The 15,012-nt window shown below is 40.1% G+C and overlaps 1 protein-coding gene across 1 annotated transcript; it reads right to left on the minus strand.

Annotated features, from left to right (window-relative positions):
- Positions 1-2,749: 2,749 nt before the first annotated feature.
- On the minus strand, positions 2,750-15,012 carry dhx8 (DEAH-box helicase 8). Its single transcript, XM_023341609.1, has 23 exons — positions 14,840-15,012; positions 14,589-14,674; positions 14,417-14,489; positions 14,203-14,294; positions 13,356-13,462; positions 12,824-13,228; positions 12,556-12,700; positions 12,162-12,368; positions 11,709-11,796; positions 11,210-11,307; positions 10,863-11,010; positions 10,337-10,518; positions 9,050-9,244; positions 8,776-8,961; positions 8,482-8,692; positions 8,214-8,395; positions 7,410-7,550; positions 7,152-7,307; positions 6,916-7,053; positions 6,697-6,825; positions 6,235-6,431; positions 5,973-6,152; positions 2,750-3,760 (listed from the first exon to the last, which is right to left on the minus strand). Exons 1-23 carry the CDS (start codon positions 14,994-14,996, stop codon positions 3,541-3,543), a joined length of 3,723 nt encoding a protein of 1,240 aa, XP_023197377.1. The 5' UTR covers positions 14,997-15,012; the 3' UTR covers positions 2,750-3,540.

A 15,012-nucleotide genomic window follows, 5' to 3' on the forward strand; every position in this document is an offset into this window, starting at 1 on the left:
TTTGAGTCCAGACTGTTTTTATTCTAGTGATGATTTGGATTATAAATAGGTAAACAAAAGGACAACCAGACATTTTGATTAAAACATGGGGGTAGCATACGAGGAGTTAGAAAGCAAAAACAATTTCCAGAAATTTTAAAAGATTCCACTGTAAATGGCCACATTTGCCTTTTGGAACCTATAAAAACTCCTGGTGTAGAAGTGAACTACATGTCAGCCTTTTCTATCTGAACAGTCGATTCGCCTAAACCTGGCGATAAACTTCCTTCTGAAGTTTTCTGAAGGAGAAAACTTCAGAAATATATGCTGATGGTCAGTCCTAAACATTCACCACATATGCTTGAAAACTAGAAAAAAAAAAAAAACTACCTAGAGATTTACCTAAATAAATTAGGTAAATCCCTAAAAAGATTCAGCTTGTGGACCAAAGATCTGCAATTATGTCTCATTTAATGATTAAAGAATTTTATCTCTATTTATGAAGGCATCTATTGTACTTTTCAGTATTTCATTATGAAAAAATTAATTTTAATATTCATGCATGTTTACTGAGATGCTGGTATACTGCTTAATCTTTTCCCACAGTCTGTCACATTCCAACCACAAACTTTAATGCAAATGAATTGGAGTTGAATGTGATAAAGCAATACAAAGTGGTGCATACTGTAAGTATTTTTATTTTTAGTACCGGTAGTTATATATACTGTATATATACGTGCATTTTAAATGTTTTATGCATTTGTATTAAACACTTTTACACCTAAGGCTCCTAATGAAACGAAATGCATTTTAAAGTCACCTAATCCATACATAGAGTTCACTTGTAATTAAATCACGGCATAAATCCAGCTGTAGGGTTAGGGTTTTTTTAGAGAACTTTAGAGAACAAACAGCAACAAGAAGACCTAAGAACACCACAGGAGTGTGGAAAAAGAATAATCCAGGGCTGTAGGTTATCAAACATTATTGCAAGCTTGAAACATCTCATAGAGCACTGTTCTATTCATCATCTGTAAATTAAGTATGGAAAGCCTACTAAAACATGAATTTCCACCTAAACTGGCAGGTTGAGCAAGGAAAGCATTAGTCAGAAAAGTAGCAAAGAGGTCCATTGTAACTCTGGAGGAGCTTCAGAGATCCACAACTTGTGGAAGAATGTTTTAGACACACCAATTAGTCTTGCACACTTTGACTCTGGGGTCAAAGTGTGCTCATTACCTATAGGCAGAGGTGACCCACCACCTGCTGGTCACTGTAGGTACAGCAAATTCTTTTAGGTTTCATCTCCCTGAAGCTTACAGCCCTTTCTCAAAAACGAAGAATTTCTGAGAAAACTATAATTCAGTTCATAAACAGAAACTCATATTCACTATAAAAGGAGGGAAAGCAACAAACAAGCTGAAGAAGCTGGCAGTTCAGAAAGTGTTACATCTATGCTTCTCTAATGGAAGTTAAAGCGCCGGTTATAAAAAGGAATGCAAGCAGCAGAGATAACGGCCTTTAAAGGATTGTGAAGGTTCTAGAGTCCGAAGGAAGAGTGGAGAGGCACTGAATTCAAATGGAAAGTGTGAAGGCTGACAAAAACTAATAGTGTTGTTACTTTCACCGACTTCAAAAATGTTTAGTTTCTTCTATTAAAAAAAACTTTTTTCCCCACCCCTCACAAAAATCAACAAGATTCCCTTTGACAAACATCCCTGTCTTCCTCTGTACATGACAACAACAACAAAACGGACCAACTTTAGGTTCCAGCAGTGGTCTGCAGTGTTTTCCATTCTGTTCCATCAGGAATAATTCACTTACCAACAGGATTTTGCAAAAGTCAAACTATGAGTCAGATGGCAACCATGGAGTGGAGGGAGCTTCCCCTGGGGTATATAAAGACTGAGTCATATCTGTGTTAACTGTCTGATAATCATCTCCAGCTGTGGCATGGTAACATTGGAACAGGCCCACTGCAGGAAATCCAGTAAAATAAAACTTATCTTGACTATTAAATATCGGATACAATAGATTAGTTTAGCTTTTTAAATTACTTTACAGCTGGAAGTGGCAGATGAGACGAAAAGATTTGAGCTTGTAACGCTGATGCTGGAAGAGCATTTTGGAGATGGTTGTGGCTAACGAGAAAGCTCCGAGTAGTAAACTGGGCTCTTAAAACTTTGGCTAGTTGTTTACCCTCACCTCTCTGCCTGAGAGCCGTTGAAAGGAAGAATTTGTAACATTTTTTCCGTAAATCATGATAAAAAACCTTAATTAGAGCAGGTTTACCCCATGTAGACCAAACTTACACTCATCTTAACCACTTTAGCTTGTAAATGTGGATCTTTTTATCTGTTGTTTCTCCACAAATTAGGAGACTAATTTCAGTTTTTCCATCACCTAATTTGGGATTCCTGACACTAAATCACTAAAATATATAAAGTTAACTAGTAACAGGAATAGGGTTGAAAAATATTTTCAGTTTGTTGTTATGAGGACAAACCATAGTATCAGGATTTTGTGTGATAGACGAACGCAAAGTAAAAGGCTGCAGAAAAGTTAAGACTGGCTTTACCATCCAATAAGATGATGACGGTTAAGACCAAAGGATATTATGGCCTAGTCAAAGTGCAGACGTAAATCCGAATAAGAACTAAAAACCATGTTCAAATTTTTTTCTTCCACTTCACAGCTGCGCACTACTTTGTGACGTCTCAGATATTAATAAGTTTGTAATTAGAAAAAAATAGACAAAGAATAAGCAATGCAAGGAATTAAAATGGTTTTCTTCATTTTAATAAAAATGCAGAACATGTCTCCACTGATCCAATTAGTTTCAAAAGTACCAATTAAAAAGATAAAATATGTTGCAGAGAAACAAGTATGATAATCATTTGAGATATTTTGACAAACTAGAAAACCCAAATATTCATATTTTGTTACACCTATTTCCTACTGAAATTCCACTTTTTTTTTTTACTTAATGACAAAATCAGATAGGCTTTTTAAATTTTCTCCATATAGTGGGGCTGGGGAGGAAGTCATTTGTTTTACAGTCATCCATACACTGATGAAGATATTTCCCAGTTATTATACAACATATCACACATTTGACCATCCTCTTGTTTTGAAAAATAAGAGCTAATCACATTGAAGACAAAATGTCAAACTCGATTTGCATCAGGACATTCTTTGGACTCAACAGTTTACAGAGTAAAAATAAATAGGTCGTCATTTTGGAATATGTCCTTATTAAAGACTTGAACTGTTTGCAAGACAAAAATGTTTTCTAATTGCTGTTTTGTTTCTTTAATAAGTAAAAAACCTGACATTTGCTGATATGACATGAACATTTCTGACTAAATTTAAATCATTGAAAATTTTTGAGACAAAGAAAGAAAATTTACAGTTTTTACAGGCAAAAAAAAAAATAATAATAACAAAATAAAATACAAACCACAACTGAAAGCTGACTTGTGATGGGGAACCCTAAACCCATCAGTGCTTGTCCAATCCTGGCGCAGCACCACAGTTCTGGAATGAAATCCATACTGCGGATTAGCGACGTCTGAAGGCGCGCGAGATTCTCCAGGCGTTCGGCTCCTCGTATCGATTGTACAGCGGCTCGAGGCGCTGCTGCTTCTTCTGCTTGCTGAGGCGAGTGGGATCGGAGACTTTGAAGAAGGCGGGCGCGAATTCTACAAGCCAGCGCGGATCGATGGTGGTCACCTCCCTCATGTACTCCTTGGTGGTCAGCACCAGCTCATGGTACACAACCCTGTTAGAAAGAGGCAGGATGTTAGACGACAGCTTTAAACGCATTTTGTTTTCTGTATTATAGAGAGCTTTGATTGCTGTTCTCATGTTAACAAAACAAAACATTTTCTTACAAATGTAACCTCTTTCCAACGGGCATATACAAATGCACCTAGAATTATTCAGAACCCAATGCAAATTAGACTTATTAGCGATTTTGCAATGACAAAACTACACAAGATCTGCTTAGACAGTTGAATAAACCTAATATTACGGAAGTTTTTCTTAGTTCAACTCATAATCCTACTTTCAGTGAGTGCTGCTGACTCAACGTGATTTCCCCCCTCCCCCGAGCAGAATCCTTCACCACGGCAACCTTTTGCTCATTTTCTTTGGTCTCACACACACCTGATGCAACCAATAAAGGTCTTCATTGTTACATCAAGTATGCTTGAGAGGACTCTAAACCACATGGAGACATTTCAGAAATGACGAAGACATTTATACCCACATAGAGGACTGCCAAACAAGGAAAGAAAAAGGCCCTGAATGTTCCTAAATAACTTATTGGAAGTACAGAATAAAGTTTGAAGTCATAGGAACTGTGGTGATGCCACCTGGTGGCAGAAAGAGGAAGTTATTAACCACTGCCATCAGATTCCTGAAGAGACAGACGGTCAAATGCCTCCTGAGAAGGACCTGGAGAAAGACAAACAACACTAAATCCACTCCAATTTGCTCACAGCTGCCATAATAAGCAAAACAGGTTGCGTGATTCTGTTCTGTTGAGAAATGTACGAGAACCACTGCAGTGATGCTCTGAAGCCACATTAGAAAGCTGCGCATAAGGAAGGAAAGATTGATTCTAACAAAAAAAAATGGAAATCCTGGAAGAAAATGTCAAATCTTAGACTCATCAAGCCTTCAAACAAAGCAATGATGCCAATCATATATCAAAATCATCAAAAGGATTACCGTAATTTCAAAAAAGGTTCTAGAAGATGCTAGTATAGTCATTGTAATTACCTGACATGACCTCTGTTGAAATCAAAACTATAAATTGGAAGCTTTCGCTAAACACCCTGCCAGGAGCTAGTGTGAATCACTCTGCAGCAGAAGGTCGCAACAGTGAAACGCAGCTTTAAGCCTCAAACAATCATGACTGGGACTGCAGTACTCATCAGAAGCAACATCAGGAGGAAAAAGTTGTGAAGTAACTTGTGATGAGCCATTCAACTTGTTCATGTTTCATTTATTACAACTGTTATTTTCTATATTTTGCCAATAAACCTAGGTGACAATGTCTGCCAGCCAGGGCCAGCCTGGCCGTGGCACAGGAGGTTCCATAAATGGGGAAAGGAAAAAAACACTAACTATAATTTTTAAACTTCCATCCATTTTCTTACACCCTTGTCCCTAGTGTGGTCAGGAGGTGCTGGTGCCTGTCTCCAGCTAACGTTCCAGGCGAGAGGCGGGGTACACCCTGGACAGGTCGCCAGTCTGTCACAGGGCAACACAGAAACAGACAGCACACACAACCATTCACACACACACTCACACCAAGGGAGAATTTAGAAAGAACAATTAACCTGACAGTCATGTTTTTGGACTGTGGGAGGAAGCCAGAGTACCCGGAGAGAACCCACGCGTGCACAGGGAGAACATGCAAACTCCATGCAGAAAGACCCCGGGCCAGGAATCGAACCCAGGACCTTCTTAGGCAACAGTGCTACCAACTGAGCCACTGTGTAGCCACTTTTTAAACTTAAAGGCAATAACATAATTTCCTAATATTAAAGATTCTACTCAAGTTGGCTGAATAAGAAAGAATATGAAATACTGCATTTATAATAATGATACTTTACTTATCTCCAGCTCTTTCACAGGTGAAGAAGGTTCCCGCATAGATCTAACTGATCACAGTATTTTTAATATTTTTCATGTATTTTTAACTTATGTTTTAGTGATTGGTTTTTTCTAAACTAAAACTTCATATACATATGTAAATTGGTGAAACAGTTTGCGGGGGCAAATAAAATCTTTCCTAGGGTGCCAAAGTGGCTAGAGTCAGCCCTGGTTCCCGTCCATGTGTAGCGTTTTTTACCGCCTTAGTGTTCATAATGTAGATGGAAAGACCTGCAAAGTTGCTAATAACGAAAAGATCTAAATTATGCTAACTGAAATTAGCATAAATAGACATTTCGTTTCTATGGAGATCTAAGATGCGGTCGTACCATTCAGGCTGTCTGTTGAACAGGGCACTTGAGGGATGGATGTAAACAACTTGCTGGTCTATGAGGGTCCTGTAGCCCTCCTGGGGATCCTTCTTAGCAGCATTCCTGAAGAAACCGCTGCAGATAGCCTTCTGGACCCGCACCGTGGCTTTGCCGCAAGACACCACATCCAGTTTATGTCTGGAGGAGGAGAAAGACGTTCGATAAACTCCCAATCACACAACCTAGCATTCTACCATTTGACAGTGAAGGTAAATTGAACCTGTCCATAATCCCCAGCATCTGTTTGCGGATATCCTGGGCTCGGCGCAGGGAGCGAGCCTGGATGAAGTTCTCGTAGCACCAGGGGTTGGAGAACTTGTTGTTCTTCCAGGAGTTGTAAACGGCCAGCAGAGTGAGGTGGTCGCCCTCAGGCTGGTGGAACTTTGCCTTTTTCTGGTCAGCCAGGGCCTGCTTGTCCTGCGTTCAGGAAAATCATTATTGGGTTAACTGGGTTCAACTATTTCACATAAAAAACTAGACGATGTAATGGGTGTAAGAGAAGGGTCAACAAAAGGATTCGCTTATGGATTTGCAAAGTATTACAATCATTCCCTCCTGAGCAAATTTGTTTTTCAGATATTTTTTTCAGAATCTCAATGTGAAAAAAAAGGGCTGAACTCATTTATCATGGACTGATTTTTACTTAAACATCCCAAATGTTTTAAGTCTGTGGGTACTGTACCTTGGGTCTGTAGAAAACGTTCTGAACAGACAACATCGAAACAATGGTCAGCATCTCTTCACTGCAGCCCAGGTGGACGGACATGATCAGCATCTTACACAACATGGGCTCCAGAGGAAACTCCGCCATCTGGAAGAAAGACAATATGGTGCCAATGTTTAATTTAAACAAACAGCACTTTAAATGTTCGGAGGGACAGGTATATGTTTGCATCCTCACCCTTCTACCCAGGCGTGTGAGCAAGCCCTCATCATCCAGAGCTCCCAGAGTGTAAAGCTGCTCCATGGCTGTGATCAGAGTCTCCATGGGAGGAGCATCCATGAAGTCAAAGGAGAGGAGGTCGTTGATGCCCATGGCCTAAAGGAGAAAAAGAAATGTAGTAGAAAGATCAAAACTCAGCTAATAATAAACAGGTGTTCAAATATGATCGATGTAAAATAAAGACTTTGTTTAACCTTTAGAGACAGCACAGTGCTGGCCAAGTTAGTCCTCTGTATCTCAGGAACGTTGGTGGTCAGCATCTCGTCCCTGTACGCTCTCTCCGTGTAAAGCCTGTAACATTTCCCAGGACCCGTCCTGCCGGCGCGCCCCGCCCTCTGCTTGGCCTGGGCCTGGAAGGTAAAACGGATCAAACGAGGTTTTGCTTCAGTGTCCTGAACGACAGCAATCAGAAAGCCTCACGCACACATTCAGAAAATCCAGACCCGGCTCACCTGTGAGATGGGAGTCACCACCAGCTGATCAATGCCAGTCTTGGAGTTGTAGACCTTTTGCTTGACGAAGCCCGGGTCCACCACATAGTAGATCCCGTCGATGGTCAGAGAGGTCTCCGCGATGTTGGTGGCAATGACAACCTGAAGAAGTGGAGGATTTATTTGCAACGGATTCCATAAAGAAAGAGTGTGCAAACACTGTGCAATGATTTAACATCTTAAGTTGGCCGTTAATTTACTCTATTTTTCCTTGGTTCCCATTTCATTCATTTCCACATTTTTTTTTTCTTTGTTAAACCACTTAACTCTAAACTACGAACCACTCTGATTTAAATGTCTCAAGTTCAAGTCAGCTCATTAGAAAAGAAAAATGTGCAACAAGTTCAGAAGACAGATGTTAAGTTTTTTTTGTCACAAAAATCCAAATAAAATATATTGAAGTTTGTGTCTAATGTAACAAAACAAAATATTTTAGCTCAACATGAGTTTGTAAAACTAATTTAGCTTTGTTAATTAGATCATTTTACTTTAAAAAAACAATTTTATTAGAACAAATAAATAGCGCATCTTTGTCGTAATTAAGAAAGAATAGAAATGATCAGACAACCTCAAAATGACATATATGGATCAACACCAACATTCATGTCAAAGCAGACAGAAACAGAGTAGATTTCAGGATTATTTTTGCAAGAGTGAAAATAAACATCTGCAAATGCTATCATAAGCTCTTATATATATATATATATATATATATATATATTTAAATAACCATTCATGTTCTTTTTAGTTTTTTTTTAAAGGTACCTTTCTGCTTCCTGGGGGAGCAGGGTCAAAGATTCTGGTCTGCATCTCGCTGGGCAGAGCAGAATACACAGGGAGAATGATGAGTTCAGGGACATCGGGTCCAAGGGACTTCATCCTCTCGTAGAGAATCTCACAGGCGGTGTCGATCTCTTCCTGCCCAGTTAAAAAGACCAGGATGTCACCTGTGCGGACAAAGGATACACAACAATGTTTACAGTGTGATATTGAAAACGGCACCAGTGAGTTTTTCCCTCGCTCTCTGTCATGCCTGGAGGCTCGGTCAGATGAATCTGCATGACGGTGATGAGGCTGGCGTCCAAGTAGTCAGTCTCAGGTTCTTTGGTGTAAAGAACCTCCACTGGATACGTTCTGCCCGGGATGGTGAAGATGGGGGCTTCGTAGAAATACTGGGAGAACTTCACGGCGTCCAGCGTGGCTGAGGTTACGATCAACTTCATGTCTGTGCGCTTCTGTACCGTCTAAAGTGAAACAAATAATCAGAAAAGTTCTCCATTTCCACCTAGAAAAAACCCTAAAGAACCGTTCTATCTGGGTTGCTTACCTTCTTGAGGAGACCGAACAGAACATCAGTGTGGATGGTTCTCTCGTGAGCTTCGTCCAGCATGATTATGGCGTACTGGCCCAACTCGGAGTCGATCAAACACTCCCTCAGCAGCATACCGTCTGTCATGTACTTGATCACCGTCTCAGGGCTTGTGCAGTCCTCGAATCGGATGGTGTAACCCACCTGCAGGAAGCAAATAGAACCTCTAGATATTAAACAACAGATGTCTACAACATAATGAGAACCATATACTGTAGGAGCAGCAAGTTACCTCCTGTCCCAGACAGCAACCATACTCCTCAGAGACTCGCTTGGCCACTGACATGGCGGCGACACGTCGCGGCTGCGTACAACCGATCTTCCCCCGCGTGGTGTAACCTGCCTCTGCCAGGTACTGAGTGATCTGGGTGGTCTTCCCAGAGCCCGTCTCTCCAATGACGATCAGGATCTGGTTGTCGTGAACAGCCTGCGAAGATGGAGGAGATGTTACGGGAATTCCAGCTGGTTTATGTTCTGCAAACATAAACCAAACCCAGCAAATGGAAATGGACGCAAATCAACCAGCTAAGAGCTTGATTAGTCCGGCTAAGCCTGGTTATTAATCATCTTTTTAATAAAAAAAATACCAGCCAGTGTAACATTTAAGTGCTACTAGGTCAAACAGACAACACCACTAGATTGAGATTGTTGCTGAATCTAGAAAATGAAGAAGTAAATATTATTCAGCGTCAATTAGGTGCTGAAAAACAAATTCAGAGGAACAGGGACGCAAGTGGCTATTTAAAAAGGAAATAATTTTCTACAAAATATTTGCAAAACTCATTATGTCTATATGTTACAAAATCTTAAATATTATTTTGTTATTAGACACAAGAACAGCAGTGTCTAATAACAAAAACATCTTTGAGACTTTATTTCCTACAATAGTTTAAGATTTATTCATGCAAGGATGAAAATGGATCTGAAGAAATTCGGTTTCAAAATTCTACTGCTGTGGAACTTTCTTTGTCTGGAAATGTCTGAAGGTTTACTGAAATCATCTCTGCTCTGACAGATAATTAACGATCGCTCACGGGAAGAATAAACAGGGAGCAGACTAGATCCAATATCGGGATCGGATCCAAAACTCAATTCATTCTTGAATCAGCCATTGAGCCTGGGCCGCCAATCTGTCCACCAGTCCAGACAGGATGGTCCTGTGTTGCTGGTGGTCATATCTCGACTGATTTGACTCTGGATGACAGTAATATCAGGATGAATAGATTTATTTTATTAGATATGGCCCATTACTTAAGCTTTAAATATAATGATGGAGCCTGTTATGGAAGCCTGACGTTACTGGACAGAACAAAGACCACTCTGCTGCTTAATGTCAGTTTCTTTTGAGATATTTTAGTGCTGAAAAAAAAAACAGAAGATGGATATCAAGCATTTTGTGAAAACATTTGGAACAGCAGCAAACTGTTACAATAAAACCAGAGCTGTAGAGAAAGACAATGAGATCATAAAATAACATTCTGGTTATTTCATCTCTATAAGTTAGTGAACAGTAGAGCACCTGAATGAGCTGCTCCTTTAGTTTATAGATGGGCAGACTCTCCCTCTGCTCCAAGATGGAGAGCTGAGTCTTCTTTCCGTACGAGGCCTTGTTCCCTCCAAAAGCATGTTTCTTCCATTCTGGAATGTCATTGGGCATCATTCCGATTCCCCTCATGTTAGCAGCGATCTGCCTACCGTCCACTGCGGGAGAGGATTAATGTGTTTGTTATGGACAACTTTAAACATGGCAACTAAAACCATGACACACCAGACAGATCCCAGCTGGCTCAAAAGGGTCACAAAAGGGACGATAAACAGAAACAAACTATAACGAATGGGAGCCAAATAAGGGCTGCAGGAAGTTAGACGGGCATTTTCTGCACAACGAGAATAAAATCTCTCTGAAAACTAACAAAACCAAAGAATATTTACTTCCAAAAACCTTATATTAATCTTGTTCTTTAAGTTCTAATTTAAAGATGACTTCAGTAACAATCTGGGCATCCTAGAAATGGCTTAGCGTGGATATCTATGGGATTCCTAACCGTCCGGCAGCGGGTCGACCCAGTGTTTGTTCAGCCCCATGGGGATGGAGTCCATCTCTGCCTCTCGAGCCGCCTGCTTCAGCTCACGCCTCTCCTTAGCCAGAGCGCTTTGCATCATGGCTGCCTGCGATAGCGAGCCGTCCGGATTCTGGGAACAGAGAAGGAACGTCAAATCACAGGAAAACATTACCCGATAAATCCAGACACAAGTGTGTTGATGAAAGTGCCACATCACAAACTGCACGAAAAAGAAAAAAAACACTACAAACCACAAAAATAAACTAAAAGTAAGTGAGCTCTTCATTTATCTTGCGAATAAAAGACGACCCATGCTGAATGATAAGCACCTTGACAATCTTGACGGGGCTCATGTCCATGCTCTGTTTGGTGTGTCCCCTCAAAAACGGTGGTTCCTCTTCAACAAGCTCGATTTCCAGGTCCTCATCTGTCGACAGTGTCAGAAAAGTCACATAAGGTACTTCAAAAATTTGTTGAGTTTGAATTTGCTACAATTCTAGCAAATTAATTCAGAAACATTAGGTGATGTGGTAGTGATCTACAGGATAATCTGGAAGTAATAGCTGGTGATATTACACAACATGTGATGTGCCTATGAATGCATCCAGTTCTCTTCTCTCACCAAATGTGATTATGAGACCCAGAATTTTTATTTTTCCTCTAAAATATGAAGACTTTTTTTTGCTAGATGAGAAAAAATAAATAAATAAAAATAATAATAAAAAAATTAAATAATAAGAATAATTAGCTTTGATTTTTTTAATCTGATATTCTTTTGTCAAATATATTTACTGTGTGAGAATGAAGGAATAAAAAAAATTCTGTTACCCTCTTCATCGTCCACCTTAGGGAGGATTCCCGTCTCATCGTCGAAATCTGGGAACTCTTCTTTGGACAACACATTTGCAGCAATCATCTAAGTACAGGAAAGCCACAGGAATAACGTGAAAAAATGCTCTCGACATCAAACAGGCTCAATTCAAGATTTATATCATTTTACAGTTAGACATATAAATCTACAAAAAAAGCAACAGTTCAGGAATAGTTAGGAGATAACATAGAAAATAGCATCAGCTGCAGATTATTTACTAAATCAAATTGTGAATAGTATCTGGATTTTCCTCCAGTATTGCTGCTGCTTTGTAAAACACTCATCTGTTAACCCCAGCATGCTCATTCATATTTGCTGCCCCCTCCCCTTCTGTGTAGAACGAGGCACCTTAATTTTTTTTTTTTTATCTACAAAAAGGTCAGGACTCAAGTGAGCCACAGAGTCCTGACCTGTTTGATCTCCCACTTCTCCGGGTCAGAGATTTTGGTGAGCCTCTTGCGCTCCAGCGTGTCGTCCTGCTCCAGCTCGGGGGCGTGGCCCAGGTTCAGGTTGCTAGGCCTGTCGGGGTTCCTCATGGAGACGTCATCGCCTCCTTCGGGGCCCATATTCCTTCTCCTGTTGGGGTTTAGATCTTCTCCTGTGTCCTGGTCCACATCCTGGCAGAATAAATAATAATAACAAGGCAAGCTGGTAATAAAGTTTACCACTTACTCTAAATAAGATGTCATCTTTAATTTACAATCTTAATATCTAATTACAAACTGATATTTTTAAAGCTCAACACCACTTTTTTTTTATAATTATGCATGTATCTTATTACACAGTAACAGCCTTTGTTCTTACCTTCATACTGAGGCTCGTCTTGGAGCCGGTGAACGACAGCACCTTTACTTTCACTCGTTGGCCCTTGCTGACGACGTCCGCCACATTCGCAACACGTCCCTCTCTGCGCAGCTCAGAAATGTGGACCAAACCCTCCCATCGTTTTCTAAACTCCAAAAAAGACAAATGAAGAATGAGGTCAGACAGAGTGAAATTAAGCAAATTGAAACTTTTACTTATTGGTCATTTTTAGTAAGTAATCTTTGGTGCTGGCTTCTTTCAAGCTGACCTTAGTCCCTCCAGCTGAACAAAGCATCCAAACTGCATGATGCTGGTCACTTTGCCGTTATAAATGTCGCCAACAGAAGGCTCCTCGGGAGGAGGCCGGTCCACGTGTTTGTCTTTCCAGCGATCAGAGTCTTTATCCAGGTCTTTCCTGGGGCTGGGTGAACGATCAGACCAGCGGGAAGACTTGTCCTTTCTTTTACCACGATCTCTGTCCCGATCTCTGTCTCTGTGCCGGTCACGGTCCCGGGAGCGAGACCTGGATCTGGAACGCGATCGGGAATGGTGCCGCCTCTTCCTGTCTCCTCCCCGGTCCCTGTCCCTGTCCCGGTCTCTGTCTCTGTCCCGGTCCCTGTCCCTGTGCCTCTCTCGTTCTCTACTTCGGCTGCGATGCTTGCTTTTTTCTGATCTGTGGGATGAAAGGGGAAATCTAGATCAAAGCAACTGTAACAACTTTGTCCTTCCATTTTAGCAAAACCAGAACTTTGAAAAAGTTTCGTTCTTGTTTCATATAGTTACAACTAAATGTGTCTTACTTGCTCTTGCTGACTTTGGAGTCTGCCCCGCTGACACTGGGCATAAACATCTCTAGTTCCTTCATCGCATCAGCAGCAACTTTTACATCGTCTTCATCCAGCACCCGCTACAAATTTTAAACAAAAACCGATTTAGATTCTCAGACTTATGACAAGATTTGTTTTTCTGACAACATTTTTGGAAAATATAATTTATCTTTGGTGAATACTTTGGTTAAAATAAAAATAAATTCCTCTGTTTCCAAAAAAACGTGTTTACATATAAAAAACTGCAATATAAAACAATTTTCTTTACTTCAAATTTTTAGTTCAAAAGCACAGTATAATCATTACACACAGTGGGATATTTGTCAAGAATTTCTATCATTATTTTGATAATTATTATATTTTGCAGCTAATAATTTTCAGCTATTTCTACATCTTCTTCTAAGCTCTTTCCATCCATTCAACTTTAAAGCAATGTGCTTGGATAAAGAACTTAGTGAGCTTCTTTTGCAATAACTTATTGTTAGTCAGGTCAGAAGTTTTCTTCTTGAATGTGTAGATATTTGATTTCAATTGACTTATATAGTATTGAAACTTTTTGAGAAATTTTAAAAATTGTTTTTCCATTAGCTGCGGGTCATTTTCATAAACAATTAAACAAAAGAACTCTAGAAATATATTAATCCTTCATTGTTGAAATTGGATTATTGAATAAGATACATTTGTGGCTCAGGCTAGTTGGACTGTAAAAAAAAAAGAAATTAAAAGCAGAACATTCATTCAGAGATAATACTGTTTCTATGAAAATGTATAAAGAAATAAGGACAGTGATGAAAGAAACACAAATGTGAGCTTTGAGTACCTTTGGTGATGGATCGTTGGGTTTACACAGAGCAGGAAACAGCTCCTTCAACTTGTCTTTCTCACTTTTTGGCTTGACTGAAACATCAGAGGCTGCAGGGTCAAGAAATGAAGACATATTTAGTTAGGAAGCCTTTTGATTCAAACAAGTGATAGGTTTACTAAAAATGGCCACAATGTATCATGTACGATGGAGCTGTTAAGTTCAGACTTACCTTTACTTGTCGATGCCTTAGAAGGAGGTCGCATCGTCTGGATGAGTCTGAGCAAGTTGCCGATGAGAGAATCCTGCAGTTAAACGCAAGAAAGCAGGGTTAGTGAAATTAACGAATCGTTTAGGCAACAATTTCTTACTTTGGCTAATAATTCCGCGATCCGCTGACTTACAGTGAATTCTGCTCCATTGTCGAGTAAAAGCGCTTTGAATCCATCGAAGCTCGGCTGTTTTTCAGCAAGACTGATGACAAACTCGGCTAGGACAGTGAAGCAAAAGGCAATAACGTTAGACTGGACTTGGTGTTCACGTAAAACTGTATCAAGGGGATCGGGGAAATAAGGCAAAAGAACGGGTTGTAAAAGCTAACAGAGAAGCTAGCTGGTCTAGGTTACGAACTGGGACGAAAGTTAAAAACACGCACCTAAATCCTTGTCATTAATTCCCAGATGGTTGTCGAGCTCCGTGCAGACCTTCGACACCAAGGACAAATATTCCAGCTGCGATAACTCGTCAACTCCGACGTCTGCCATTTTCCACGGGTCTTGTTTGTGTTCAACAACGTTGACGACGGCAGACATATTGGATGTAAAAGCA

The sequence above is a fragment of the Xiphophorus maculatus genome, chromosome 10 (assembly GCF_002775205.1).
Source record: "Xiphophorus maculatus strain JP 163 A chromosome 10, X_maculatus-5.0-male, whole genome shotgun sequence".
NCBI lineage: Eukaryota > Metazoa > Chordata > Actinopteri > Cyprinodontiformes > Poeciliidae > Xiphophorus > Xiphophorus maculatus.